This window comes from Rosa rugosa, chromosome 7, assembly GCF_958449725.1.
Source record: "Rosa rugosa chromosome 7, drRosRugo1.1, whole genome shotgun sequence".
In the NCBI taxonomy this organism is placed as follows: Eukaryota; Viridiplantae; Streptophyta; class Magnoliopsida; order Rosales; family Rosaceae; genus Rosa; species Rosa rugosa.
The window spans coordinates 10208881-10236185 of record NC_084826.1 but is presented as its reverse complement, the minus strand read 5'-3'; the positions used below and the strand labels follow the sequence as shown (position 1 = coordinate 10236185).

The 27305-nt window shown below is 37.8% G+C and overlaps 3 protein-coding genes across 5 annotated transcripts; 2 read left to right on the top strand and 1 right to left on the bottom strand.

Annotated features, from left to right (window-relative positions):
* Positions 1-115: 115 nt before the first annotated feature.
* On the top strand, positions 116-2183 carry LOC133723427 (NADPH-dependent aldo-keto reductase, chloroplastic-like). Its single transcript, XM_062150253.1, has 8 exons — positions 116-330; positions 467-608; positions 710-760; positions 873-949; positions 1127-1214; positions 1300-1575; positions 1657-1902; positions 2007-2183. The coding sequence occupies exons 2-8, from the start codon at positions 477-479 to the stop codon at positions 2091-2093; spliced, it is 957 nt and encodes a 318-aa protein (XP_062006237.1). The 5' UTR covers positions 116-330; positions 467-476; the 3' UTR covers positions 2094-2183.
* Positions 2184-5634: 3451 nt separating this feature from the next.
* LOC133722807 (TMV resistance protein N-like) lies at positions 5635-15856 on the top strand. Its single transcript, XM_062149673.1, has 7 exons — positions 5635-6277; positions 10639-11734; positions 12557-12877; positions 12960-14054; positions 14138-14851; positions 14961-15047; positions 15128-15856. The coding sequence occupies exons 1-7, from the start codon at positions 5712-5714 to the stop codon at positions 15650-15652; spliced, it is 4404 nt and encodes a 1467-aa protein (XP_062005657.1). The 5' UTR covers positions 5635-5711; the 3' UTR covers positions 15653-15856.
* A 425-nt stretch (positions 15857-16281) lies between these two features.
* On the bottom strand, positions 16282-24632 carry LOC133722331 (delta-1-pyrroline-5-carboxylate synthase-like). 3 transcript variants are annotated; one of them, XM_062149214.1, is made up of 21 exons: positions 24368-24632; positions 24070-24157; positions 23227-23298; positions 22946-23049; positions 22719-22821; positions 22421-22582; positions 21308-21585; positions 20847-20997; positions 20488-20652; positions 20314-20391; positions 19911-20000; positions 19380-19466; positions 19171-19257; positions 18976-19072; positions 18778-18881; positions 18560-18635; positions 17531-17681; positions 17339-17407; positions 17137-17203; positions 16982-17052; positions 16282-16649 (listed from the first exon to the last, which is right to left on the bottom strand). In XM_062149214.1, the coding sequence occupies exons 2-21, from the start codon at positions 24127-24129 to the stop codon at positions 16568-16570; spliced, it is 2154 nt and encodes a 717-aa protein (XP_062005198.1). In that variant the 5' UTR covers positions 24130-24157; positions 24368-24632; the 3' UTR covers positions 16282-16567. The 3 variants fall into 3 exon arrangements, with proteins under 3 accessions (XP_062005198.1, XP_062005199.1, XP_062005200.1); XM_062149215.1 differs by lacking the exons at positions 24070-24157; positions 24368-24632 and adding an exon at positions 23555-23573; XM_062149216.1 differs by lacking the exons at positions 24070-24157; positions 24368-24632 and adding an exon at positions 23415-23435.
* Between the last annotated feature and the right edge of the window lie 2673 nt (positions 24633-27305).

Below are 27305 nucleotides of genomic sequence, written 5' to 3'. Positions count from 1 at the left end.
GTCTTTATGCAGTTCGCAAACTTATACACCATGCATTTCTTCTTGTAATTTTGGTTTTTTCCCCTCACTTTTTGTCATTTGTTTCTTTTTTTCCTTTTTAATTATTGTTATTGTTATTTTGTGGTTTAGGAGTGGTGAAAGATCCATCTTTTTTTCCGCAAAAGACTGTCTAAACAAGTAAAACATTCACCATGCTCATGCCTTATCATCAAACTCCGAGAAAATTTTGGAGATAAGAAAACAAGCAGTCGAGTTGAGAGATAATACATTGGTGAATTGCCTCTTAACAATACGTATCCTGCATTGTCTTCCAACAATTGATCCAAATAGGTAAACGACATCTTCCTCCCTTCATCAACTATTGTTTGAGAATTCTTTCAATTTTATGATTGGGTTACGTTACTGTCACTTTTGAAATCGAATAAGCTAATCTTATGCTTTATCTTGGTTCTATTCACCTTTTCAGTACATAAAACATGAGTAACGATACAGATTCTGAAACTCTGCATTTTGATCTGAATACTGGAGCTAAGATTCCATCTGTTGGCCTTGGAACATGGAAAGCTGAACCAGGTGTGGTCGGTCAAGCTGTCATTGCCGCAGTGAAGGTACATTCTTGATACAGGTTCCTGAAGTATGCTTACATGGTTAGGTATAGGCTCTGTTTTAGGGAAAAATTTATGCTGGAGAATTTTTCCTGGTTATGCAGAATGGCTACAGGCATATTGACTGTGCATCAGTCTATGGTAATGAAAAAGAGGTAATAATTCATCAATTCATAACACCCTGTTACATTTTCTTCCCTTGTATGCTCATTATGCTGGTTCTTCATGTGTGTGTGCATGCATGCGTGTTGTATTGATACCGAGCAGATAGGGGTTGCACTGAAGGAACTATTTTCTACTGGTGTAGTGCATCGCAGTGAAATCTTTATAACATCTAAGCTATGGTATGTTGTCATTCTGCTGCTGAATAACTAGCATACATAAATGTTCTTAATTTTGTTTTTCCGTAACTTCTTAATGAAACTGATAGAGTTGGATATGAGTTTAGAACCAATTTTAAGCTTGAGCAGTATCCAATGGAAGCTTATATCGCTTCTTTCAACTCTTTGTGACATCTACAGGTGCAGTGACCATGCACCAGAAGATGTCGCTAAGGCACTAAGCAAGTCTTTAGAAGACCTACAGCTTGACTACATTGATCTATACCTTGTAAGCATCTAGAACTTTAAACTGGAACTTAAGATTTTGTGATAATGAAGAATGTAGAATGATTTTGTGGAACAACCTTCGACAGATTCACTGGCCACTTCGTACAAAGCCTGGGTCACAGGGTTTGACTCCGGAAGTCATGGCTCCATTGTGCCTTCCAGAGACATGGAATGCAATGGAAGGCCTGTACGCATCCGGTCAGGCACGTGCAATTGGTGTGAGCAACTTTTCGACTAAGAAGCTGCAAGACCTCCTTAGTTATGCAAAAGTTCCACCTGCAGTAGATCAAGTTGAGTGTCATCCTGTCTGGCAACAACATTCTCTCCACAACTTGTGCAAATCAACTGGTATTCATTTATCGGTAAGATTTTCTGACACATGTTATATTACCAAACTGTTGAACTAGGCCATTAGTCATCTGTCTCCGATATCTTCCTTTCAGGCATATTCTCCTCTTGGTTCTCCAGGGTCTTGGGTGAAGGGGGAAATATTGAAGGAACCACTATTGGTTGAAGTTGCCGAAAAACTTCACAAGTCACCGGCACAAGTAGCGCTTCGTTGGGGTATTCAGAGTGGACACAGTATCCTTCCAAAGAGCGTAAACGAATCAAGGATCAAGGAAAATCAAAGTTTATTTGACTGGTGCATTCCTTCAGAGCTCTTCTCAAAATTCTCAGACATTCACCAGGTAATACGCCTGAATATACATGTAACATTCATCAACAGCGGTGGTGTACATGATTTCAATCATACATAAAACTTGTCTACTGACATATCTTGCTATTAATGCAGCAAAGGCTCCTCCGTGGTGATTTTGCAATCCATGAGAGCTGTAGTCCTTATAAAAGCCTAGATGAATTGTGGGATGGTGAAATTTGAGACCGATGATTAACAAATGAAGCCTCTTTTTTTAATCCAGAGAAGTTTGTCTACCCCATTTTACATGGAAGAAATTGTACACTTGTTGTTTCTTTGGATTTCTTAAACCAGTATCAAATTTGTTATGGTTTCACCAGAGCAATCCGAACTCCGACTTGAACTGTATTGTTCATGTTTTGTTATGAAATATATAATCTCGACTAGGAGTTGAAATATAAGAAAATTGCTAAAAGGATAATTCTTCAAGTCTTAGGCCATGTTTGGTTGGTGGAAAGGAAAGAAATCAATTTCCTTTCCTTTGGGAAAGTGTTTCCGGAGGGGGGGGGGGGGGGGGGGGAGGGAACCAATTTCCCTCACTTTTTCCTTTCCTTTGGGAAAGTGTTTCCCTTCCTTGGCTGTCCCAAACGCAGGAAAGGAAAGTGTTTCCTTTCCCAATGCCCACTTTCCGGGAAACAAACATGGCCTTAAGGGTTGTTCGACCACCCTACCAGAAGGGTTGTTCGACCAAAAATTCTCATCCCATTACATGGATAAGGTGTTGTCTTTGTTGTTCATATATATATATATTTTTTTGAGTGATTGAAGATAAGAGAGGAATATCAAACCTCTATATCCCTCCAATTTATTAGAAAAGCAATAGTAAGAGGACCGAAACCAATATTTCCGAAAAATGGATTAACAAAAACAAAATTGTGGAAGACCAACCAAATGGTTCTTGCCTAGTTGGGTGTGCTCCCCAACCTAGGTTTGAACCCCGAAGCTGTCAAAGTGGTCAGGCACTATGCTGCAATGCACAGTTGGAGCATTTCACATGCGCCGAAGGGGTTTAGCTTGGGTCTAGGAAGCCTTTGGGTTCCCCTTGACAAAGTCAAAAAAAAAAAATTGTGGAACACCTATAATATGTAATTACAGTGCGATAAATAAAAAGAAAGACGTGCATCCCACCACACCAAATTAAAAGAAGATGAATCATAATTTGCCAAAGTCAACTCTTCCCTAAAAGTATGGAAGTTCTAAAAGTCATTGAGGAATCTGATATTTAATCAAACCGATAAATAAAAAGAAAGACGTGCATCCCACCACACCAAATTAAAAGAAGATGTATCATAATTTGCCAAATGCAACTCTTCCCTAAAAGTATGGAAGTTCTAAAAGTCATTGAGGAATCTGATATTTAATCAAACCAAAAACTGCTAAGGAATAAGAAAACTGCAAATATAATCAAACACTAGAAATGAATCAACCTCTAACCAAATATGTTTTTGATTGCAAACCTAAGAAGCTAATTGCCTTAATGATTGTGATTATCTCCACTACAATAGAACCAAAAACATCAAGATTTAAGGCAAAAACGCAGGGCTAGCCCTAGGCCTATGGCCCCTAAGCCAATGAGCCCCATAATGTTTATTGACAAACTATTCGTTGTTAAAAGCCTCGTGCAACAAAGAAACGAGACATATTTTTGTAAATACATCGTCGTTCAAAGCTTTATAAGAAATAAAGGTTTGCGCTTGTTATCAGAGAGGGAATATGAAATAAAGGTTTTCCCCATAATGGTTTCCCTATTTTCTGATATTGACAAATAGGTAGAATATTCCCACTTTGCCCATTTTGGCGGAATTGAAAAAGAAAAGAATAGTCAACATGTTGCGTGTTAAGTGTTTTGGCTTTCATTATAGGTAAGCACGTTACACTTTCTCCTCCCTCCAAAAAACCATCCAACTTCTCTTCGTCTCCCGTCTATTAAAGTAATCATCAGCTTTTGTATTGTTCCGATCAATCTTCATCCTTTTTTTTTTGAGAAGAAAACATAGTCCTTTATTCAACACCAAACAAACAGACTACAAAGTACGGGTGTGAAAAGCCGCAACACCATCCTCATCCACAGGTCGAATGAGAGATGAGTCGCGCACAACCCCAGAAAAACCCCAAGAACCGCGGTTACAGAGACCATCAGGTCAAAGGACCCAAACTCTAACCACCAAACGCCCTCACCTCGGGCTACAATATGAGACCACTTCCGAGAGTCACGATAAGACCCTGCATCCAACATAACAAACAGCCACCTATCCACCAACCGCACCGTGTCCCAAACCAACCAGACCACGTGCATGAACAAGTGACAATCACGTTGACAGCAAGAGAACATCGATAGTAAACCAAATAGTCCCCGGAAAAAACACCATGTCAATGGCACAACCTCCATACTCCCCCAAGAGACAACGCACATCCCCGCAGCCAACCTCAAGAAGACAGCCCCTCTCTCAAGCACCATGACCCAATACCGCCAGACCATGTGCGGGAGCTTCTCCCCATTACTTTGACCACCAAGATATAAATTGCGATCCTGAGAATGAAATAACACACCAAACAAAACAAGACCGAACCGGCCAAGACACCATAACAATGGCATCGACTCAGCACGGAAACACCCAAACCCCCGCTCAACAGAGGGGGGACTTATTTGCAACCATGAAACAACAGTAAACACACAACAGCAAACCAAATTGAAAACAACCAAAAAACTCCAACAAGGCCCAAGAACATTGGCCCGGTCCAAAACCCATTCTCCCCCGCAAAAGCCACGCGCTGCAACCAGCCACACCCGCCTCCGGCAAGTCCCATCGCCATCAAAACGCCGCCACACAGCAACAAGCCACCGCGCCGAAGCCATCCGTCGCAGCACCGCCCTGTCGCGCCATAGCCAGCCCCTACACCAGACAACCAACCACCAGACGAACCCAGACCAAATCGGAGACAGATCCGATCTGAATCGCCACAGCCCCAAACCATGTAGGATCGATGCCACCAGAAACCACCACCGGAACACCGAAGAACGTCGCTGCTGCAACGCAGCCTCCGCCCCGGAACCGAGAAGGACAGATCGAGAGCGATCTGTGCTGCCCGACCCCGGAGAAACCACCACCCTCCCTGGACCACACCGCTGCCCTGAAAGCCTACTCCTCCTCTGAACCATCAATCCTCTCCCGGACCGGAACGCAGCGGCGGGATCGCCTGCCGTGTTCGGCCGGGAGAGGAACACACTGCCTCGGTTTTTCCTGTTTACCTAGGCGCGTGACGCGCGTTCCTAACTCACCTCCCCTAGTCAATGTTTATCTCTTGGCAACCTACACGATCAATCTTCATCCTTTATTCTCTGTGAATTTAAGTAATCGCAGGATTTGATTCACTTACTTCTCTGTTTCATATCCTATTGAACTTCTTGTTCACTCTGGCTTGAAGAAGGTTCTTCAACAATGGCTTGCTTGAGGAAAGGTATGCAGTACCTGTTTGATTCTAAATCCTAGTTTGTATATTTTCTTTTGATAAAGAATTGAATTTTGAAAGCTGCTTGGCTTCCTATTGGACATCTTGCTTACTAAATCCTAATTTGTTGTTCTTTTCTGACCCACAGACTCCACAGAGGAGACACCACGCTTCCTTGGTCTAGTTTGAAGTCAACTATGGCCTTCTTCTGCTCTTCAGGAAGATAATACATATGCGTAATCTTTGCTTCTTGTAACAAAAGAAAAAGAGAAAACAGAGTTCACATAGATTTTTTATTTCTTCGAGCATGAAAACTTTATTTTTATTTTTTCGCTTTAAGAAGTGAAATGTATGAAGTTGATTGCTTCTTCTGGAAACCTTTCCTTTAGCTGCAGGTTTCCAAAGGCTTTCATGGCAACCAAAAGAACCTCCTCCTCAGTTTTTCCTTCTTCCTCTTCTTCATACCCACCTTGGACCTATGATGTCTTCCTCAGCTTCAGAGGTGAGGACACCCGTAAAAGCTTTACAGATCATCTATATTTTGCTTTGAAACGAGAAGGAATATCCACCTTTAGGGATGATGAACTTGAGAGAGGGAAACCAATTTCATCAGAACTCGTGCGAGCAATACAAGAATCAAGGTTTGCGCTTGTTATTTTCTCCAGAAACTATGCTTCTTCTAGGTGGTGCTTGGATGAACTCGCTGAGATTGTTGAGTGCATGAAAGAGATGGGACAGACGGTGCTTCCCATTTTCTATAATGTAGATCCATCAAATGTACGGAAACAAACGGGAAGCTTTGCAGAAGCCTTTGATGCACATGAAGAGCGCTTCAAGGATAACTTAGAAAAAGTGCAAAGGTGGAGAGCTGCTGTGACTGAAGTGGCCAATCTTTCCGGATTTCATCTCCAAGATGGGTACGTAAAATTAACCTTGTGAGAAAGCCTAGCAATTTTTTTGTTTTTTTTTTTGTTTTTTTTTGCTTTCATAAATTTACTTTTACAGAAGTATGCATGTAGTTTAGACATAGGGCAATGATATGGGGCCTTAATAAGGCCTAAAATTTGTGGTCTCAAATCCTAGGTGTCATGCCATGCATGTAAGTAAATACAAATTTTATTTTCAATTCCACATAATACATTTTACCACATCATACTATTGCAACACCAACTTTACCCGGCCCTTTTACATTTCATTTTAGATATTGGGGGGTGAATCAATTACATTTATGAATTTAATTAGGTAATGAAAAAAATATCAGCAATTTATGTATTAATTTAAGAGATATGTCTATAGATTCTTTGACTAATATTGACAAGGCCCACCCCGAATTCCACCCTGGAATCCGAAGTTGCCCTGCGGGACCCACCTTTAAAGGAGATTTACCAAAAATTTCGGCATAACCTCCCTTAAAAATGGATAACCCAAAACCCTGCGGAAAACAAAATTCACTTCTAATAGTCCAACCACAACTCCTGGAGCCGCCTTGCTCCCAAATTCAACAAATCCCATCACAAGCTAACAACGTCAAACATATTATCCAAAAAGGGGTACAAGTTACTACAATCACCAAAGTTAGGTCATAGACCTCAAATATAATTCATACAAGTTTGGGTCACATATCCCTTAGTAATCAGAGCATTCTAGGAATAAAGTTTAACATAGAGTACCGTAGGCTAAATAAATAACCTACAAAATATGATGACGGAAGCGGATGCGGTCACTATGGCTCACTCCTGAACGCCGAGCAGCAACACTGAAAACTGGGCATTTGAAACCGAAGGGCCCAGGGGAAAAGTATATAAAAACGTTAGCGTGAGTGGACAAAAATAAACAATTTTTAAACAAAATGGATTTTTATACTTTCCCACAAATATTTCATTAAAAACTTTCGATGCATGCAATAATTATGAAAACAAGCCACGAGAAGCTCCTCTCAAGAAATGGGGCTAGTCACAAATAACCACGAAGAAGAATATAAATTCCGATGCTCGAGAAATAGGACCAGCCCCGCTGGTTAAACGGAAATCGGACTAGCCCCGCTAGTCAAGAACAACAATAAAAGGATACGGGGAAGAGAGTTCACCATACGGGAATGGAGCCTCTCAGGCTCTACCTACCCTCGACTGCCACTCACACATAGATTGTGCGAGGAGGAGAACTAATAACCTCGACTGCCACCCACGTGAGGAGGAGAATAAGCTACCTCAACTGCCACTCACAAACACAAAGTAAGTGAGGAGGAGACCTAATCGAATGACCTGAGTATGGTGAGGAAAAACATTCAAAAACCAGTAAATCCATAAGGCTTCCCCATATTTCTCACGAGATAAAATGTAATCCAACGACGTGACCCCGCACGCCAAAACTTAAAATATATAAGTGAGAAAATAATAACGAAACGACGGCGTGTCCCACACGCCAAAAATATTCTCTAAAACATAATTGAAGAAGCAATGAATAATATATAATAATTCCCTCGAGAAATCTCAATTCCAATGCTATTCCAGAAAAAAAATCTTAAAATCGACGAATAAAATTATACTTTTAAATTCCGGAAATACTTCGGAAGATAATTCGTCGAAAATCGCATGAATCATAAATTCAAATAATGATCATATATCGGATATAAACACCAAAAGCTTAGTATCCACAAAATATATCACAAATCCATTTCTTAAATCATAATTGAGAATAACTCATAATTAATCTTCAAAAATTTAATCGTATTCCCGAAAACAAGTAAATCAAACTCCGAGCATAATAAATTCGTATCCGAAATTTATATGGAAAAACAATCTCAAAATTATAATCCAAGACAAAATATTATGCTCGATAAAAAAATGATAAATAAATTATTATTTCATGAAAATAAATGCATGCATCATTCTTAAAAATAAAAGTCCACTCACAGTATGCGGTCAATCCTAACGTCGCTCATGATTTTCCTCGTATGGAGACTCCTCTCGTCCTGTACGAATAGCATTCATAAATATATATATATTTCACAGGACGGAAATTAACTTTACGATACTTAGAAATGGAAATTCAAAACATCCCCCTTCCAAAAATCCAACTCCTCAACTCTCCACAATATCCATCCTTAATACTCCAACATTAATCATTCATTGATGTAAGATCTAAAGTGAATTCGAAAGAAATTCGGCGATCGAATTCACGTAAATCAATAATAAACCATTTATACTCAATTCGTAATTCCTCCGATTTCCACCAAACTTCATGTATCAAATTCTACAATCAATATAGGATTTATGGAACTAAAACTATAATTAAAACACAGCTCTACGCGCCACCACGCGCCACCTACAGTGGCGGCACGTGGGGTCCACGCGCCGGCGACCACTACCTCCGATGACCACCAAATTCCGGCAATATCATCTACACAACAAGCCCAATCAACTTCCCAACTACAACATCAACCAATTTTACCTCGAAGTGGTCGAATCAAGCCGGTAAAGGAAAGCCCCGAAGCTTCAAGAACCCTAGAAATGAAAAATCATCAATTCAACCTCTACAATGCAAATTGGAACGAACTACCTTAGGGGAAATGATCACCATAAAAAACCAAACCTTCGATGTCAATATGGTGGCCGGAAGTGGCCGGAATGGCCGGAAATCGGCGAAATCCCAAACTGCAGCCGGAGCGAACTTTGCTTCGATCTGGAATTTCTCGGCCAAATCTCCAAAATCCCAGGTCACTAGGGTCTAGAGAGGGAAGAGGCGCTCCTGTGGTGGCCGGCTGCACGCCGGTTGGTGGCCGGAAAGTGTGGAATCGAAGGGAGGAAGAGAAAACCCGAAGGGAAGGGAGAAGAGTCGGGGGAGAGGAGAGAGAAAAAGGGGTGGGTTTCCGGTTTCGGAAACCTACCCGGGTAACTTTCCATATATATTAAATTTTTACCATGAACAGTAATTTTCGTAATTCACTCATAACTTTTGCATACGAACTCCAATTTTTACGTACCACATATGCCCGCGCTCGGTTTAACGTCCTCTACAACTTTCATGAAGGAAATTTTCTCAAATTATTAACTCATAAAAAGTCAATTTTTAACCACCCCCCCCAAACGTTAAAATTAAAATCGTGAACGGTAACCAATAAGAATTTCATGTAACTCAGTAAAAAGGTATATCAGGTGTGGGGTGTAACAAATATTTTTCTTCATTTAATTAAATTCTTTCCATCAATTTTTCTTTCCAAATGGCATTAATATATTGAATTATGTGTCAAGAAATAGACGTTAACTCTTCTTTCCAAATATTGATTAATTTCATCCAAAAAAAAATAGCATTAATAAATTGAATTTGAGAAATACTTATGTCTAAATTAAGAGGTAAGAAAAAAAATTCCACATTAGCAGCCATTAATTAACATCTACAATCCAAATATAAGGGAAAAACAAACAAAAAATAATAAATTCAGATCTAACATTTAAACCCTAGCTACATAAAGAGAAAACAATGAACAAAAGAATATATACAATCATATCAATATGTATTTTTCACATTATATTTTCAAAATTTGCAGGAACCCAACAGAGGTTGAATACATATACATGTGTTATGCAAATCTATTAATCGATTGTATGTGCAAATCTATTGACTGAATCACATGAAATTTTTTCTACTCTTGGTTGAAGAAAAAAATTGTTGTTTAAATCTAAGCATGAATGTAATGAAAAGAAACAAAAAGAGAGAAAAGCCATTTTTTTTTTTTTTTTTGGTTTTTAGAGCCATTAGATTTTGGAATGATAAGATAGTCTTTTTCTCAAGAATTACATGGCATGATTTAACAAATAAGTGATGTGTGTAGATGACATGGCCGGCATGACACCTAAGATTGAGGCCACAAATCATTTTCCTTTAGACATCTATCTTGTCTTCCTGATTAGAAATTGAATTTGGAACTTTGACTACTTAAATTCTGGAATCAACCTGGTAGGATAATGATCCAAAAAAAGGTTTCATCTACCTATGCATATAAAACTAAACTTACCCAACTGCAAACACATAGATATCATGCCTATAATTCTATAAACCAAGTCAAACGCTTAGAAAAGTGAAGAACCTAGTTAGATTCTCACATAGTACTTATTAAATGCTCTAAAACTATGAACTATACACACTAATGTGGTGCACCTAGCATCAAGCATTTTGGCTTCAATTGCTCTCTTTTCGACCCCAGTGATCCTTTGTTAAAGTTGGATAACTGATTAATTATAGCTTCTCATTGGCCAAAGTTACTGCGCTTCTTTTTCAGGCATGAGTCAGAATTTATTCAAAAGATTATTGAAAAGTTAGGATGTGATTTGGTTGGGGAACTCTCAATTGTTTCCAAAGACCTTGTTGGAATTGATTGCCGTGTAGAGGAAATAATGAAGTTATGTTCTGGTATAAGAAAGGAGAATGATGTGGGATTCATAGGTATATCAGGAATGGGTGGCATAGGAAAAACAACTCTTGCACAAGCTTTTTATGACAAAATCGCCAATCAATTTCCATCTAGAAGCTTTCTTCACAATGTAAGAGAGGTTTCAGAAAGAGATGGTATTGTTGCTTTACAAGAAAAACTCCTTCATGATGTTCGGATCAAAAGTTTTACACAAAGGTGGGATGTCCATGAGGGAATTAGTGGGATCAAGCACAGATTACGCCATAAAAAGGTCCTTATCATTCTTGATGATGTTGATAGTTTAGAACAATTGCAAGTATTAGCAGGAAGCGATGACTGGTTTGGTCAAGGGAGTAGGATCATTGTAACAACAAGAAATGAACATTTATTGAATGCTCATGGAGTGGATAGAAGGTATAAGGTTAAGGAATTGAGAAATGAGGAAGCCCTTCGGCTTTTTAGTTGGAAAGCCTTCAAGAGTGATTATCCTCAGAGAGATTACATGGAATTGTCCCTGGATTTTGTTAATTATGCCAAGGGCCTTCCTCTAGCACTTGAAGTTTTGGGTCCTTTCTTGTATGGTAAAAGCATAATTGAATGGAAAAGTGCCTTTAGTAGACTAAAACAAAGCCCTGAAGGAAAAATTATGTCTGTACTTCTAATAGGCTTTGATGGTTTGCATGAGAAGGAAAAGCAAATATTTTTAGACATTGCATGTTTCTTCAGAGGAAATGACAGAGAATATGTGGAAAAGATATTAGAAAGTTTTGGTTTTGACCCTGTCATTGGTCTAAGAGTTCTCATTGATAAATCTCTAATTACCGTAGTAGGGAAAATCTTGTGGATGCATGATTTAGTCCAGGAAATGGGTCGAGAAATTGTTCGTCAGGAAAATACAAGAGAGCTCGGAAAGCGCAGCAGATTGTGGCATTGTGATGATGTGCTTGATGTACTGGAGTATAATATATAAGGTAATTTATCTAAATATTTTTTTTCTTTTTTATATTTAAGTTTACAGTTTAATAAGAACACAACCTTAAGCGAACATATCAATAATACGTATGCTCAATAATGCATTATCTTGCAATAAATATTTAAAAGGGGCTGAATTTGGCTGGCACCTGCTTTTTCACAAATCACACTCTCTTCCTTTCCCTTTTGTAGGGGTGTGCAAAACATGGGCCAAACCGGCCAAAACCGACCGATAAATATAGTTTGGTTAAGGTTCTTTAACTTTAAAAATTGAAAATCGGTTCAATACCGAACCAAACCATTTATGAACTGGATTGGTTTGGTTTCTCTTGTACTTAAACCGCGGAACCCGAACCGACCGGTATGTTTGAATCACTTTGAATCTAATTTAGGTTTTAGTTTTGGACTATATGTTTTGGATTTTAATTATTGAATTTTAAATTTAGATAATTTAACACAATTTCAATTCTTGAGACTGAATTTTTACTATGAATTTTTTCATAAATAGCATGCTAATATTATATAGGTGAAAACTGCCTAACCAACCAAACCAAACCATCTTTAATTGGATTGGATTGGGTCGGATTGACCTTTTTTTTTTTGATGACCGGTTTTCCAAAATGCCAAAACCGCTCACTTTGGCATAGAGATGGTTTGGAGTCAAAACCGATCCAACCCAATCCGTGTGTAGCCCTACCCTTTTGCATGAGTCTCATTATAAGGAAAATGTGCCAAAAAAAAAAAGGGTTTGCAATTACATCCTCATATTTAAAAGACGTTAATTGTTCTATACTTCCATTCTTTCTACAATAAGATTATTCAATATTTTTTTATGCTTATTATTCTAATTAAGCAGGGAACCAAAGCAGTTGAAGGGTTAGTCCTAAAGTCACCTCAACAAAGAAAGGTACAATTGAACTGTGAAACCTTCTTGATGATGAAAAACCTAAGATTGCTTGGAATATATTGTGATGTGGTACTTCCTGAAGGCCTCAAGTATCTTCCTACTGAGTTGCGAGTTGTCCAATGGGAACGATATCCTCTGAAGTTATTTCCATCAAATTTCCCTTCAAGCAAACTTGTTGAACTGACCATGTGTTGCAGCAATATAAAACAATTATGGAAGGGATTCAAGGTAACAATTTTCTCATGCATAATACTAAGTAAACTAGGAAGATTAAAATTTTACTGATTAAAATTTACCTTTTCTATTACAGGCATTAGAGAAGTTGAAATCTATTGAACTCACTGATTCTGAAAGTTTGACAGAAACCCCAGACTTTACCGGAGTCCCAAATCTTGAAAGGCTGATTCTTGAAGGTTGCACTAAATTATCTAGTGTTCATCCATCCATTAGAAATCTCAAGAAACTTGTCTTAATAAACATGAGGAATTGTAAAAGTCTTGAGAGCATTACTTGCAAGATCAGCATGGAATCTCTTGAAACTTTTATTCTTTCCGGTTGCGCCAAGCTCAAGAGATTTCCAGAGATTATGGGAGATATGAAATGCTTGTCAAAGATTTGTTTAGATGGGACAGCTATACAAGAACTACCTTCGTCCATCGAGTTCCTGACTGGTCTTATGTTGTTGAATTTAAGTGATTGCAAAAATCTTCTTAGACTTCCGAGTGTCATTTACCATTTGACATCCCTTAAAACAATCAATCTATCAGGCTGCTCCAATCTTGATGAAATTCCAGTGACCTTAGGGGGTGTGGAAAGTCTGGAAGAGCTTGATGTGAGTGGAACTGCCATACGACAGATGCCATCATCCATTGTGTATCTCAAGAACCTCAAAGTGTTATCCTGTTCTGGGTGCAGAGGCATGTTGTCTACGTCATTGGTCTTCGGCTGGTTTCCAGCTCTATGCCCTGCAATGGGCTTGCCGTCACCTTTTTCACTTTTAGGTTTATGCTTTTTGACCGAACTAGATTTAAGTTACTGCAATTTATTTGATGGAGCAATCCCAAATGATTTGGACTGCTTATGCTCTTTGAAGTATCTATATCTAAGGGGAAACAATTTTAGAATTCTCCCCGAGAGCATCTGCCGACTTTCTAACCTTTGGGATCTGTGCTTGAGAGATTGTAGCAAATTGCAGTCACTGCCAAAACTTCCAATAACTGTGGAATACATTTGGACGGATGGTTGTACCTCACTGAGAAGTGATTCTGATCAGTATGAAGTATGGCCTTCAGGAGAGGATGGACAACTTGCTATTATTAAGCGCTCCATATCCCCAGAATGTTTGGTTATTATGCCAGAGTTGGAGTTCATAGCAGTGCTTCAAAGATATCATGAGATCAATGAGGTCTCTAGCTCTCTCTAGGCCCTCTTCATATCATGATATTAATGTCAACTTATGAATATTTGACAATTTTTTTTTCTATGCAGGTTTCAAGTCCACCGTTGAAAACAGCATATGGTGTTTCAGCTGGAGTTATCATTATTCCAGAGTGGTTTACTAATAAAAGCTACAGATCTTTTGTAACCATCCAGCTGCCTACAGAGTTATATAATAAAAGCAGGCCGTGGATAGGATATGCTCTGTATGTTTGTTTTCTAATGCACGATGACTTTGATACTGGATGTGATTTGAAAGTTATGCACGAGTTTGATTGTTACTTCAATACCAAAGAAGGTCCTCGTCAAAAAGAAACTTTACGTCACGAGCTAAATGTCAAAGACATTCCATTCACTGGGCCAAATGGATATTGGCTATACGTAACACATGCGTGGTTTTCTCAACGTTTGAATGGCTTCGAGGAGTGCAGTAGCATTGAGGTTTTCACTAGAACTGATAGCACAGCTGTACAAGTGAAAATGAGTGGTACTCGTCTACTGAAGCACGAGCAAGATGTTTTAGGGTTTATCCAAGCAATAAAAAGCATTTTCATTGGTGTAAGAAGAAGTAGGCAGTTCAGGAAAGCGTATTCAGTTCAAGAAACTAAGTTGACCATGAAGGAACAAGGAGGGGAATCGACTTCAGGAGATTCAGATTGGTCCAGAAGTCATTTGCTCATGTCGACAGAGGATCAAGGCTGCACAATTGACTCTACTATCTCTCTAGAAGAACGCATGGAGTCACTGCCTTTAGATTTCTATGAGGTATTTCTCTTATCTATTTTCATTCAATATCAAATGATCTACAGACTTTGCACCTTTCTTTCTCTTTCTTTTATGCATTTCTGTTGAACGTCAAATTTCCTTTATATAGGGTCAACAATTAGGAGAGAAAACCTACTGCATAGTAGGCATCCCCTTGAATCCGCACACTGCATCTGCTTTGAAGGAAATCCTTCAGGTCTCTCTCTCAATCCTCTCTCATCCGACACACTTCATACACAATAGCTAGACTAATTAAATATCATTATTTTTTGACAGGAATATTCTCATCGGTACGTAATGCATAGCCAATCTTATCCACAATACAAACTTCCAGAGTGGTTCTGCAGTGTCAATGGTTCCTCAGTAACCATCCCTCTAAATTCCAGTTTGGGATCTATGAGAGATTTAAAAGGAATTGCAATTTGTGCTGCTTTCACAATACACAGGGATCCATCTCTCCTGCCTTATTGTTATGTCGTGGAATGTCATGTGCAAGCCAGCACAGGTTTGAGCACGACCAGACGCAATCATGAAAGAACGTCAGAACTTATTCAGTTGAAGCGGACTAGTTTCATCTCGATAACTTATATATCACGTCGGTCAATTTTAAATGAGCTGATGAATGACTGCACAATGAAAATCACATATTCTGGTAAAAGCCAGGACTTGGTGGTGCGGAATTGTGGATACCAGCTTGTATTCCATGAAAATGTGGGAGAGCTTGTGGAAACAATAGTGCAATGTGGAACCTCGTATCATCCTAATTATTGTGAAGAAAATAACTCAATCATGATTCTTTAAGTTGCAGATGAGACAAGAAATTAGCTAACCAATGAGAATGAGCAACATGGCCTCGTCTGAATATCCATGAGTCATTTCTACATTGTGTCTTCTGGACAACCCAGATTGTAGTGCCTGCAGCTATGAAGTATTAATACAATGTTAATTAAACTGGATTTCAGGGTTAATCTTTATATACTACCAATAAATACAACTTGGGATGGCCCTCTGGCACGGTGTCGATTCAAATACCAGACCCTGCTGATATCGTAATAACATTATAATTTCATAAATGGAACTGGCATACATATTTGTTCTTCGACTTCATTCTACTGCTGAATAAATGAAAAAACTGGCATACATATTGTTCTTAATTATGTTGTTATAATTTCATAAATGGAACTGATATTCGGCGTTTATAACCAAGATTAAGCTTGGGCAATTTCTCCATTTTGAAGCTTATATTGCTTCCAATTTCTCCATTTTCTCAATCATTGCAACTCAGGAAGTATGGCCTACCCAAAAGAGTAGATTTTGGTACGAGAGACATAACCTTGATCTAACCTATCTCTAAATTGGAAAAGAAAAGCTCATGCACCTAAGAATTTAAATTCCTGCACCCCATAGCCTATAAGCATAGCCAACACAAATGATAAAATCATTCATCAGTAGAAGGATGATTACATGCATGTTCTCACCGAAAAAAAAAAAGGATGATAACATGAGGCCCCTTATATAATCCAGGTAATCAAAATCTGGCAAAGGGAATCAGAGTGAAATTACATGATAATAGAATATTTAGTATCTATGGAGCAAGGATACTAGGTACTCCTACACTATAATTGAGAAATAATAGACTGCAGCTACGCATGAGGTCGACGAGGTTAACATTTGTATGCAATTGTGTTCTACAAAGCTTTACTCTGCCACCGAGATTTAGGAACTTTTAAGTAAATTCTTGTGAGTGTATTCGACCCCATTATCACCATCCACGATCTGCCCTTTCCCCCTCAGAGTCCTGCATTTGTTACAAAACGGAAATGATCATGTAACAATCTTATCCTGCTCTAAGGGCCCTAGAATTCATAGCACCAAAGAGTATTATGATCTACTGCCAAGTATCTTGCATGTTATATTTGCCAAAATATCAATCAAAACTGCACATTCAGACATTTTCCACATAATTAACCATCGCATTTGGTTCTTTATGTTTCCATAAAGAATACATTCTAGGAAAGCTAACCACCATAAACAAATAGAGATTGATGGGCAAATCTATATGAGTTTATCAGTATATAAAAAGTATTAAGCATATAAAACAGAAGATAATGCAGAATTCCTATTTCATACCATCTGGTTGTTAGCAGTCCTTCAACTCCTACAGGACCTCGAGCGTGAATCCTGCTTGTACTTATCCCAACCTGTTCAGCCAATATTTGAGTCAAAGATGAGGGGGAAAAGAAAAGTTTGATACTCAATACCAGGTCTACTCGCAGATTACTTACCTCTGCACCAAGACCAAAGCGAGCTCCGTCGCAGAATCGTGTACTTGCATTGTGAAATACTGCAGCGCTGTAGATACAAAAAGCATTACCCATCAAGAAGTGCAACTTGAAAATATGATTCCGGAAATCAGTGAGACATGCTCTACTTTGTCTCATACTTTAACTGTAAGACGATTTACATATATGCATGAACCATGCTTACCTGTCAACTTGGCTTAAGAAATATTCAGCAACTTCATCATCTTCAGTAACAATGCATTCAGTGTGACCACTGCAAAAGAGAAAATGGGTAGAGAGAGGAGGTGAAAAAGTCAGAATGGAGAAATAACTGAAAAAATTAATCTGTACAGAAATTAAAAGGGGGAAAGAGATGGAATATGAGAAATGGATTGACCTTCCATATACATGAATGTGGTCAACTGCATCATGCACATTATCTACAATTTCAACTGTGCAAGCCATTGAACTGTACTCGTGATGCAATGTGCTTGTCTCTGAAAGATTTAACAAAACTGCTGCATGTGGTCCACCATATAAAGTAACACCTGCAACCAAGAGGGTTGATTTCATTAAGTGGCTATCTTTTTAAGTTCACTATTATCAGGAAGAGAATAACTAAAAAATGTAAGTAAAATTGTACCCATAGGAATAGAAACAAAGTCACTAAGTCATAAAAAAGAAACAAGTACAAGCTAAATATCAGCTCACGAACATATTCATCACATTTTTTTCACTGAAATTTCATTCTCAATGACTGGCTAGATATTTAATTGCAGAAAATTGTACCCACAGGAATAGAAACAAAGTCACCAAGTCATAGAAAATGAATAAGTACAAGCTAAATATCAGCTCACGAACAAATTCATCACATTTTTTCATTGAAAATTCATTCTCAATGGCTGGCTAGAAATTTGATTCTAGTAACAGTCACAACCTTAACATTCTTGTCAAACTTTACACCAGTTCTTTTTCTGCTTTCACCAGATCAAGGCCAAGTTTTGGCCTTCCTCTTCTTGGTTAAAGCAGAGGATAAAATCATACTGTCAAAGGTAGTAAATCTACCAGCTATAGTACCCCCAACATTTGCCAAGTTTCAACTTGTGCCCAAATGTCCTCAATCTACTAATCACAATGTAGTTTCAGACTATATTTCTTTCAGCACATCCCCACGTAATTAATGTCCATATATTCCTGCCTGTCAAATTTTAGGTGAAGATTGATAACTAAAAGGGGAGGTGATTCAACTCATGCCACCAAGGTCGGGCATCTCATATCCTAGTTTGTTGTTACTGGCTACATGCCACCAAAATCTAGTTTGTGAGTATCAAATATGGAACATTGGTAGAAGTGACATGTTAGTAGTCAGAGACATCTTATAAGTCTTACAACTTGTTGGGATATAAGTCTACACATGGTGTCATACCTGACTCTCGGAGTTGTGTGATTATCTCATTAAGCTGACCATTGTTAAACAAATCCTGGTGTACAAGAAGTGTTTCCTGCCAGAAAGAAAAAAAAAAGAGTAATATCAAGACATGCGGCACATGGAATGTCAAATGCATATGCATTGACAGGTCAGATTCATAAAATATGTTCATGTGGTAGTTTGGAAATGGAGATGGATAGCAAAAGTGAAATTACCATTGCATTACAGGCTGCAGGATAATCTGTCTTTGCATCATGAACAATGCGCTTTGCCATCTCCAAATTAGCTGACTTATCGATATAAACATGGCAGATCCCATCTGCACGCATAAAAAAAAAAACAGAATTTTGCTGAAACTCTAGCTAGTTTGCAATGGTAGGGTATACGCACAATGTCTATCCTATTTATCTTACCAGCATGACCAAGAACAGGTATCTTTGTCGACTCCTTGATTTGAGAAACGAGTTTATTACTGCCTCTAGGGATGACAAGATCTATCACATCGTCGAGCTATAACAGAACAAATATATTAGGTTTCATCATATATTAAAAAAAAAAAACACACACACACACACACACACAAATAACCTTTAAATTTTTGTGCCCACCTTCAGCAGATCAGGAATATCATCTCTTGAAGTTACAAGTCCAATAAGCTCGCCACCAACAGTATCTGGGATTGCTTTGGTGATGACCTGCAAAAAGAAGAAAGTTAAACTAGCAAACAACAATTTAAATTAGGAACACGTAGCAGAGAAAACAGCTCCAGAACATTTATAAATGTTCTAATAAAGTGCCAGCCTCTAGAATCTCAAACCTTGTGCAAGATAGCATTTGACCTCTTGGCTTCTTTCCCACCTTTAAGCAGAAGACCATTCCGACTTTGAATTGCTAATGAAGCTATCTATTGAATCATATGAACAGGTAATGGTCATTACATCGAAAATACTACATGACCACAATGAAACAATTGAAACAAAATTTTGTAGGGTTGTAAATTAAAATACACTAGCAAAGATACGAAAATGCAAGAACAAGAATGTTTCCTTGAAAAAAAAAACCAACAAAAACTAAAAAATAAAGAGGCCAGTGCCAAAATAAGAGCTTATGGCAGGTTCATTGTTCACTTAAACAATCAGAGAAAGTATGTTACATTGTCATTCAATTTTCTTATCATTAAGGAGTGGATGGCCTGCTAGCAATATTTTACAATTATTGCTAACCAATAAGGTTGAGAAGTGACTACATATAGTCCATTGGAAATGTACTAATTACTAGTAAGTTTTCAACATGTGCACAGATGTTTAAAGATGCAGGAATATACAATATAATGGTACTTTATCTCTACCTGAACAAGGGCATCAGGTCGAGACTCAAAAACAACCAAAAGAACACCCAAGGGACAAGTCACTTTCTCTAAGACAAGTCCATCTGCAACCTGCATGCAAGAGCAAAGGGAGAAGTGTATCTTAAAGTTAAAATGACATACTCGATAGTTAATCTCAGAGCAATGGGAAGAAAGCATACTGAAACAAGTTTATTTTTTAATTAAATTTAACTTCTATGTAGTTTAAACAATAAATTCTAATCTTGTGTCATGGTGGAAAATCAGATATTAGCAGCACTGCAAGATGCTTTAGATGGGTAAAAAAACTTCTATACCTATCATTTAAGTGTATATAAATTCTAAAATCAGTATCACAACATGTTCATAAATTTATGAGTCATAAGAACTAGTAAGGTATCCTGACCTCTGTTTTCTGCAAGACCTGGCCAATGGGCTCTTCCATGTCTGCAAGTTGACGCATAGATTTTGCAAGTGCAGAAATCTGTAGATATCAAAAAAAGATGTTAATCCACAACCAAGTGATATGGGATTAAGAGATCAAACAGAATTTCAATTACGAAAGTAGTAAAATACATGCCTTCCCAGGCTTTAGGGCCAACCGAGCTATTAGTGCCCCATCATATCCAGCTTCCTGCGCAGCTGCAATATCAGCTTCATTTTCAGCTAAAATGTCACTTTCATTTGCCTCCAAGGCATCAGCTACATCGAGCAATATTTGCCTCCTATCCTGACAGTTTAGAGCCTGCAATAAAAATAGTTTGCATTACATGCTGAATTACTCTATGAATTCTTTACTTTGGATCCAACTAATGAAATAAGCAAGGAATTCAGAAGCCAGAAGCTCCCCTGGAGTAAAAAATGAATCTTCAGGAGAAACCATAACAATATCAAGCTTCACAATTAAAAAAAAAAAAAAAAGATTATGGAGTTAAGTACTCGAAGCTTTCTAGAACATTCCCGTGCTGCAACAGCCAAGTCGCGTGCACATTCTTCTTTAACCAGAGTCCATAAATGTGCATCTTGATGAAAGACAGTACCAATTCGTTCTCCTTGAAGCACTTTGATAATGTTATCATTAGCATAGCCACTGTTTTAAAAAAAAATGGAAATCAATCTAGTAACCACAGAGATGTTATAGGAAACTTACAATGAAGTTAAAGAAAAAATTGCAAGAGAAACTCAGAAACAGTTGATATATAAACTTTCTTTGGAAAGAAAACAGTTGATTCATTAACTTCACTTTACTTGATGATTTTCAAGTAAATGTTTCTTTGTCTATGTGTATCAGGTGGTTGAGAAATTGGAGAGTTCGATAAAATATGCAACAAATTGAAGGTTGTGAAGCAGATGAAAATGTTAAAGAGAGATATCCAATTTAACCATAAGCTGGAATTCACCTAGTGATAACAACAGGGATTCCACCATAAGCGGCACACACAGCAGCATTGACTTTAGCGGTCATACCCCCCCTGCCCACCCTTGACTTGTCTCCAAATGTTATTTCTCCATGATGTTTTTCTTTCACATATGTACGGATTAACTTTGACTTTGGATCAGTGGGAGGACCACTGTAGAGACCCTCTACATCACTTAGCAACACAAGAAGATCAGCCTTCAGTTCGAGGGCCAATAGACCAGCCAAACTATCATTGTCCCAAAATATACCAGAAGAGTCCTGCAAACAGAACTTTCAATTAGAAGCAACACACTTAATGCAATTACAGAATAGTTAAGAGCCCGTTTGATAACATTTTTGTTTTTGATTTTCAGTTATTATTTAGTTGAGGATATGAATGGAAATTTAGAGGAGAAAGTATAAGGGAGGGACAGGGAGAGATGGACAATGCACAAAAATATCATGGAAAAAAAAAAAATTGATTGTTGTCTACTTCACGTCTAGAATTTTTCTTCCCTTCAGACCAAAAAAAAAGAAAGAAAAAAAGATCTTTCTTCTCATAGTTCTCTCATTTTCACTTCTCTGTCTTTAAAATAAAATTCAAAAACAAAAACCTTACCAAACGGGCCATGAGTAATTAACTAATTAACAAGATTTGTTTTCGTAGAAGAGGGAGTGGGAGAGAGACAAAAATATGGATGTTGGGCAAAACTGAATACGTGTTCAGTACAACATGGAAAAAGAAAATGTGAAACATGTATCCCTTGTGGTCCAGCTAATATGGAATATAGCCTTAACCTGTTATATCCTTAAGGCAATTAGTAGATATGATTCCTAGTGCAACTTGATGATTATAGGAATTAATAACAGACAACCAGGACGAAATTATGATATTAGATTACTCCCAGGTCCAAAAGGAAAGAAACGAAGCAATGAGATCACAAACAAATGGCAGTGATGCTTCTCCACCGCTATGCAGAGTGTGAACACTTATGCAACGTCATTGTGAAGGAATTTTTGTAACATTTTGTAAAAGAGTGCAAGACGGTGCAAAAAAGCTGCATATCTAAACAAATTCAACCAAAAGAGTACAGGAACAAGTATAGTTGCATACCTCATAAGGGGCCTTCCTAGTACTAACTGCATCATTTTCGTTGAATATGGGAATAACCCTCAGTTTTAACAAGGACTTCACAGTTTCAGAGAGCTGCTTTCTGAAAGCTTCATCCCTGAAAACACTATCTGTCACGAGAAGCTGAGAAGAAGTCACATCAAGCTGCACGTTAAAGAGTTCCACATTAGTACTTTCCCCACAACAAAATTGGTTTACAGAGTAAAGGCAAAATCAATAGACAAACTGAACATACTCACTGTTGTAATCTACATAAAATTGCAAGAAGATTATTTTTCACCTGGCTGAACATGGCATCATAAAGAGCCATGAGACTACTCTGTCCAACAGCTGCACAAGCCTTTCCATCAAAATCATTTTGTGGGTTTTGGAGATCAGCAAAGCTACAAAACAAGCACAAACTTGTCTCAGACACGACATTCTTTTCAGGTCGCTCAATTTGATGCCAAAAATCAGAATCAACAAAGAAACATTCTCCATCCTTCTGAAAGAAAATGATGTAAAAACCTGCTATTTGCCAATCTCCTGTATCTCAGCCTTTGACGGCCAAGCCCAACAGCTCCTGAGGTCACCAAAATAACCTCATAGCCCTGAGAATTTATATCTTTAAGCTGCAAGTATAACAATCAAAACATGTCATCATCAGTCACATTATTAATGTACAGTAAGACCAATTCAATCATACTGAAACTTGCAGACACCCCTTTTTATTACTCTTCCGCTCATACAATACAATGAGTGCATAAACAAACTGAAACTTGTCCTCCTACGGAATTAAAATTACATACCTGCTCACAAAGAGATCCCAGTCTACCCAATGCCAGTCTTCCATCACCACGAGTGACCACAGCAGTTCCAACCTGCAATATCATAAATCAATCTTCATCAGTAACTGAGTAAAACCTAAATTAAAAAAAAAATAATAATAATAATAATAAATAGGGTAAAAATGAATCTTTGCAAATTGTGAAAATACCCAAGACACAAACTTTATGAAAATGCTGTTTATCCCACAAAATCTGGGAATAAGCCACCAAATCTGAAACTGATTATACTATGAGGCCTATCCCACATTTTGTATTAGAATAATGTAGTCTCCATTAATTTAAGACTCACAAAGACCCTGTGACGACAGAAAAATCCAAAACTGCACAACTGAGAGCCACCAATCAATAAGCTTAAAATTTTCACCTGCAGACTACACCTATAATGAACAAAGGCATCTATATAATACTATTACATCACTCCCGCAAGTCAGAAACTACTCTGCAAAAATTGGGCTGAAGCTCAACCCTTTTTGTCCCCTTCCCATTATTATAAATCTAAATCCCTATAACCTATTTATATTTTCTGGCCAGAATTCTTGGGTAGCCAAATCACTATCCAGGGAAACGGTCCCAACACCAAACAAACATAATCAATCATATATATACATATAAACAAATCGCTATATAGGCGATAAATATATATATATACTTATTTCCTGCAAAATAATAATAATAATAATAAAACACAGCTCATCAGAACCGAGATTCTACACGTCTTTCACACAACACAACCAAATATGAAGAACGAACCCAGAAAAACACAGAATGCAAACGTTAGGGACAATGAAGACGAACGATGACAACCTTGACGATGATACGCTTAACATTCTTGACAAAAGCTCGCGTAGGATCCACAGTGTCCATGCTGACGAGTTAGGCGGGTCGACTCACCCTGGTTTTGTATACGTAGTGAAAATCCCAGATAGAAAAAAAAAAAAAAAAAAAACGAGAGAGAGAGAGGTGGAGAGATTGAGGTGTGTGTGAGAGAGAGAGAGATAGAGCGATAAGAAAATAAAAAAGCTGTGAGAAAGACCAAAGAAGGAAAAACAAGGGTAAAGATGAGGAGAGCAAAAAAAAACAAAAACAATCGAGTGAGACTAACTGGGTCGAGAAGTCTATTCCGAAAAGCGAGGACGGGAAGCCACGTCGCGTGGACGAACCACTTTCGCGCTTCTGGTGGGTGGGTGGGTGTGGGTGGTGGTGTAATTTTTCTGGGGAAGTGATGGTGCGGATTTGAGTCACGTGAAGACTTACAAAACCAAAGAACAGCGTTTACGTGAAAGGAGTAAAGAGTCGATGATCATCATGGACTTGGAGTTGTGTGGTGTGTGAGAGATTTGTATAGCCACTTCCAAGTGTAACTATGTAATTGATGGAAAGAAAAATAACTGCAGGGCAGAGAGAAAAATCAAAAATATGTTCATAGTTATGGAAATCATAATGGGAATACGAGTGCATTGAACCTAATCATTTCCAACGTTCATTCCTTTTGAGAATTTCATTAATTTTTTTCATTGTTTGTATCTAATGTAAATATGATTTATCCAAGTAATTTTTGTCTTGTTACCATAATCTGAATCTATCATTAATATTGAAAATTAAATAGTTATTCAAATCTGTAACATAGATTTGAAATTAAATAGTTATTCAAATCTGTAACATAGATTTGAATTTAATATTGAAAATTAAATAGTTATTCAAATCTATAACATAGTCATGGTCCACATCTTATCGTTCGAATAATAATGTAAAAGGATGGGAACACTTACCACTTCTTGTATTTTGCACATGGAACTCTGGCTATTACTTAAGTAGGGTGGTATTACCCCCACCTTTTATAAAAACTTCATTATATGTTTCAACATGAAAATTGTTAAATCAATGTATTGAGGCCATTCTTGAGTCTAGTTGTGATGATATTTAGGTGACTCAAATACGGGTTGCTATTCTTTCAATACCAAGTTATGTGAAAAACTACCAAACGTATCGATTGAGGACACGTGTGTGTTATGCCTTCAAAGACTCTTCACGTAGTTAACAAATGTAATTAAAGGTAACCATTTGTATCGCATTTATCAAATAAATTTCCGCTCATCTCACATATTTCAGGAAGGTAATCAAGTTGTTGATGCATTAGCGAATTTTGGTGTTACTTCTACAAGCTTGGTTTGGTGGGACTCTGCTCCACCTTTCATACTTGCACACTGTAACAAAGACCCTTGGGTCATCCGAACTTTCATTTTCATTAGTTCCATGTTTGCTTTTTCTGATTTATTTAGGAGGCTTTGGTTTTGATCCCCCTCCTCTGTACTCTTGTTTTCCTTTTCTTAATATAAAAGGATAGGAAGGATCTCTTCCTTACCTATCCAAGTCTTTACCAAAAAAACAAACTATATTTGGCAAAGATTCGAGTACAATATATAGTAACAATTGATCTAGTGTGAAGTAATGTCTTTATAGGGAAACGTGAAAGCAACGTATTCAATTGATCGATGTGATCATATTATGTCAAAGTAAAATGATTTTAGAAAACGCAAAAATTTATAATTTCTTAAGTTATTGTTTGTGCTAAAATCATGTGAGACGTACATTTAGCATGCACAAAAGTAATGTCGCATAGAGTCTGACTACTATCTAGATGCAGGATGGACCCTTTATCGATCAATGCTACCCTTAAGATAGAGTGCCTTGGTGAAGGTAGTACAAGATAGGCCAGAGAATGTCTCTTGATTTTGTCAAGTGTATCAAGTATCCCTAGCACCCTACCAAGGTTTATTATCGAGCAATGAAACATCTTATGTAGGAAGCTTGCCGAGGAGATGACAAATAGTACCTCAGCGAGCATGAGCTTGAATCGGTTTGGACTGCTCAAAGAATTGAATGTAGAGCTTGCTTAATTGGTTACAACATTAGCAATCGACTTTATTACTGACACACCTTGTGAAGTCCATGACAGACTTAGGGTCGACCCGTCTTTCTTTTTCGGGATATTCATGAAGCCTGATTAAGACATAGTTGTTACCAAAGAGCTGAGTCTTTTTACCGGAGGAGGACGTCATCACCGAAAGTGCGTGGCGACAACAAATACGTGCAAATGTGCGGAGTGGTGTTGCTGAAGGCAAAATAAGTACTTTTGGAAGAGAACTTTGATGGTGGAGAATCTCTGCAACCTAAAGCCAAAAGTGGGTACAAAACCAAAAAGCCACCCAACTCAAGAGCATGGGTGAGTCCTCTATCATCCGACATCGATGAGACCCCTCGAGAAAGCTAACCCGCCCAGAACAAACAACCCCGTGTACCGATCCCCTTGCACCATGTGTATCTTTCCTTTTTCTTCGAGTCTTTCCTGCAATACTTATTAGCTCCTGAATAATCTTGCAAACTATACACATGCATGTTGCTATGAACTTATCTTCTGACCAAAAAAAAAAATCTCTAAGAAGCTATACATTAGTTTTATCTGTTAACATGATTGTTACCATGTATTACGTTGTACTATAACCGGTCATTTTGTTTACCCTCAAAAAGAAGAACCGGTCATTTTGTTTACCCTAAAAAAAAAAAAGAATTCATCTACATTGATGCAGACTATGCTAATTTTATAAGCTATTGAATTAGATGTTTATTTTGTTTGGAAATTCTTCTATACACCAACAATGCAAGCGAAGCGTTAAAGTTATTTTTCTTGAATTCATTGCACGAAAGCTTCACCAATTCACGATAAAGTTTCACCAATTGGTATTTAGTAAGTTAGGATTACGTATCAACTTTTTATTGAGTGCCCCATACACATTCACACGCTAGGAGTCGTACTCCTCTTGTATCAATAACGACAATTACATACTCGAATAAGCTATTCAATCTCATTGTCTAAAAACTCATCTTTTTTTCTTCTTCCATAAGAACCAGCTAAAAGGATGTGTTGATGTTTCAAATGTGACATCCAAAAGTCACCGTCAACATTTCTATTTTTGATCCCAAATTAAGAATCAATACAAACTATATTTTTCCCGTCACAAAAGTCTATACGATTAACACTA

Coding starts and splice junctions, on each gene's coding strand:
- LOC133722331 (XM_062149214.1), bottom strand. CDS start 24,129: ATGGACACTGTGGATCCTACGCGAGCTTTTGTCAAGAATGTTAAGCGT. Junction 22,583..22,718: donor ATGATGCCATGTTCAGCCAG/GTGAAAAATAAT, acceptor TTTAACGTGCAG/CTTGATGTGACTTCTTCTCA. Junction 16,650..16,981: donor GGACTGCTAACAACCAGATG/GTATGAAATAGG, acceptor TAACAAATGCAG/GACTCTGAGGGGGAAAGGGC.
- LOC133722807 (XM_062149673.1), top strand. CDS start 5,712: ATGAAGTTGATTGCTTCTTCTGGAAACCTTTCCTTTAGCTGCAGGTTT. Junction 12,878..12,959: donor AATTATGGAAGGGATTCAAG/GTAACAATTTTC, acceptor TTTCTATTACAG/GCATTAGAGAAGTTGAAATC. Junction 15,048..15,127: donor CTTTGAAGGAAATCCTTCAG/GTCTCTCTCTCA, acceptor ATTTTTTGACAG/GAATATTCTCATCGGTACGT.
- LOC133723427 (XM_062150253.1), top strand. CDS start 477: ATGAGTAACGATACAGATTCTGAAACTCTGCATTTTGATCTGAATACT. Junction 1,576..1,656: donor CAACTGGTATTCATTTATCG/GTAAGATTTTCT, acceptor TCTTCCTTTCAG/GCATATTCTCCTCTTGGTTC. Junction 1,903..2,006: donor AATTCTCAGACATTCACCAG/GTAATACGCCTG, acceptor CTATTAATGCAG/CAAAGGCTCCTCCGTGGTGA.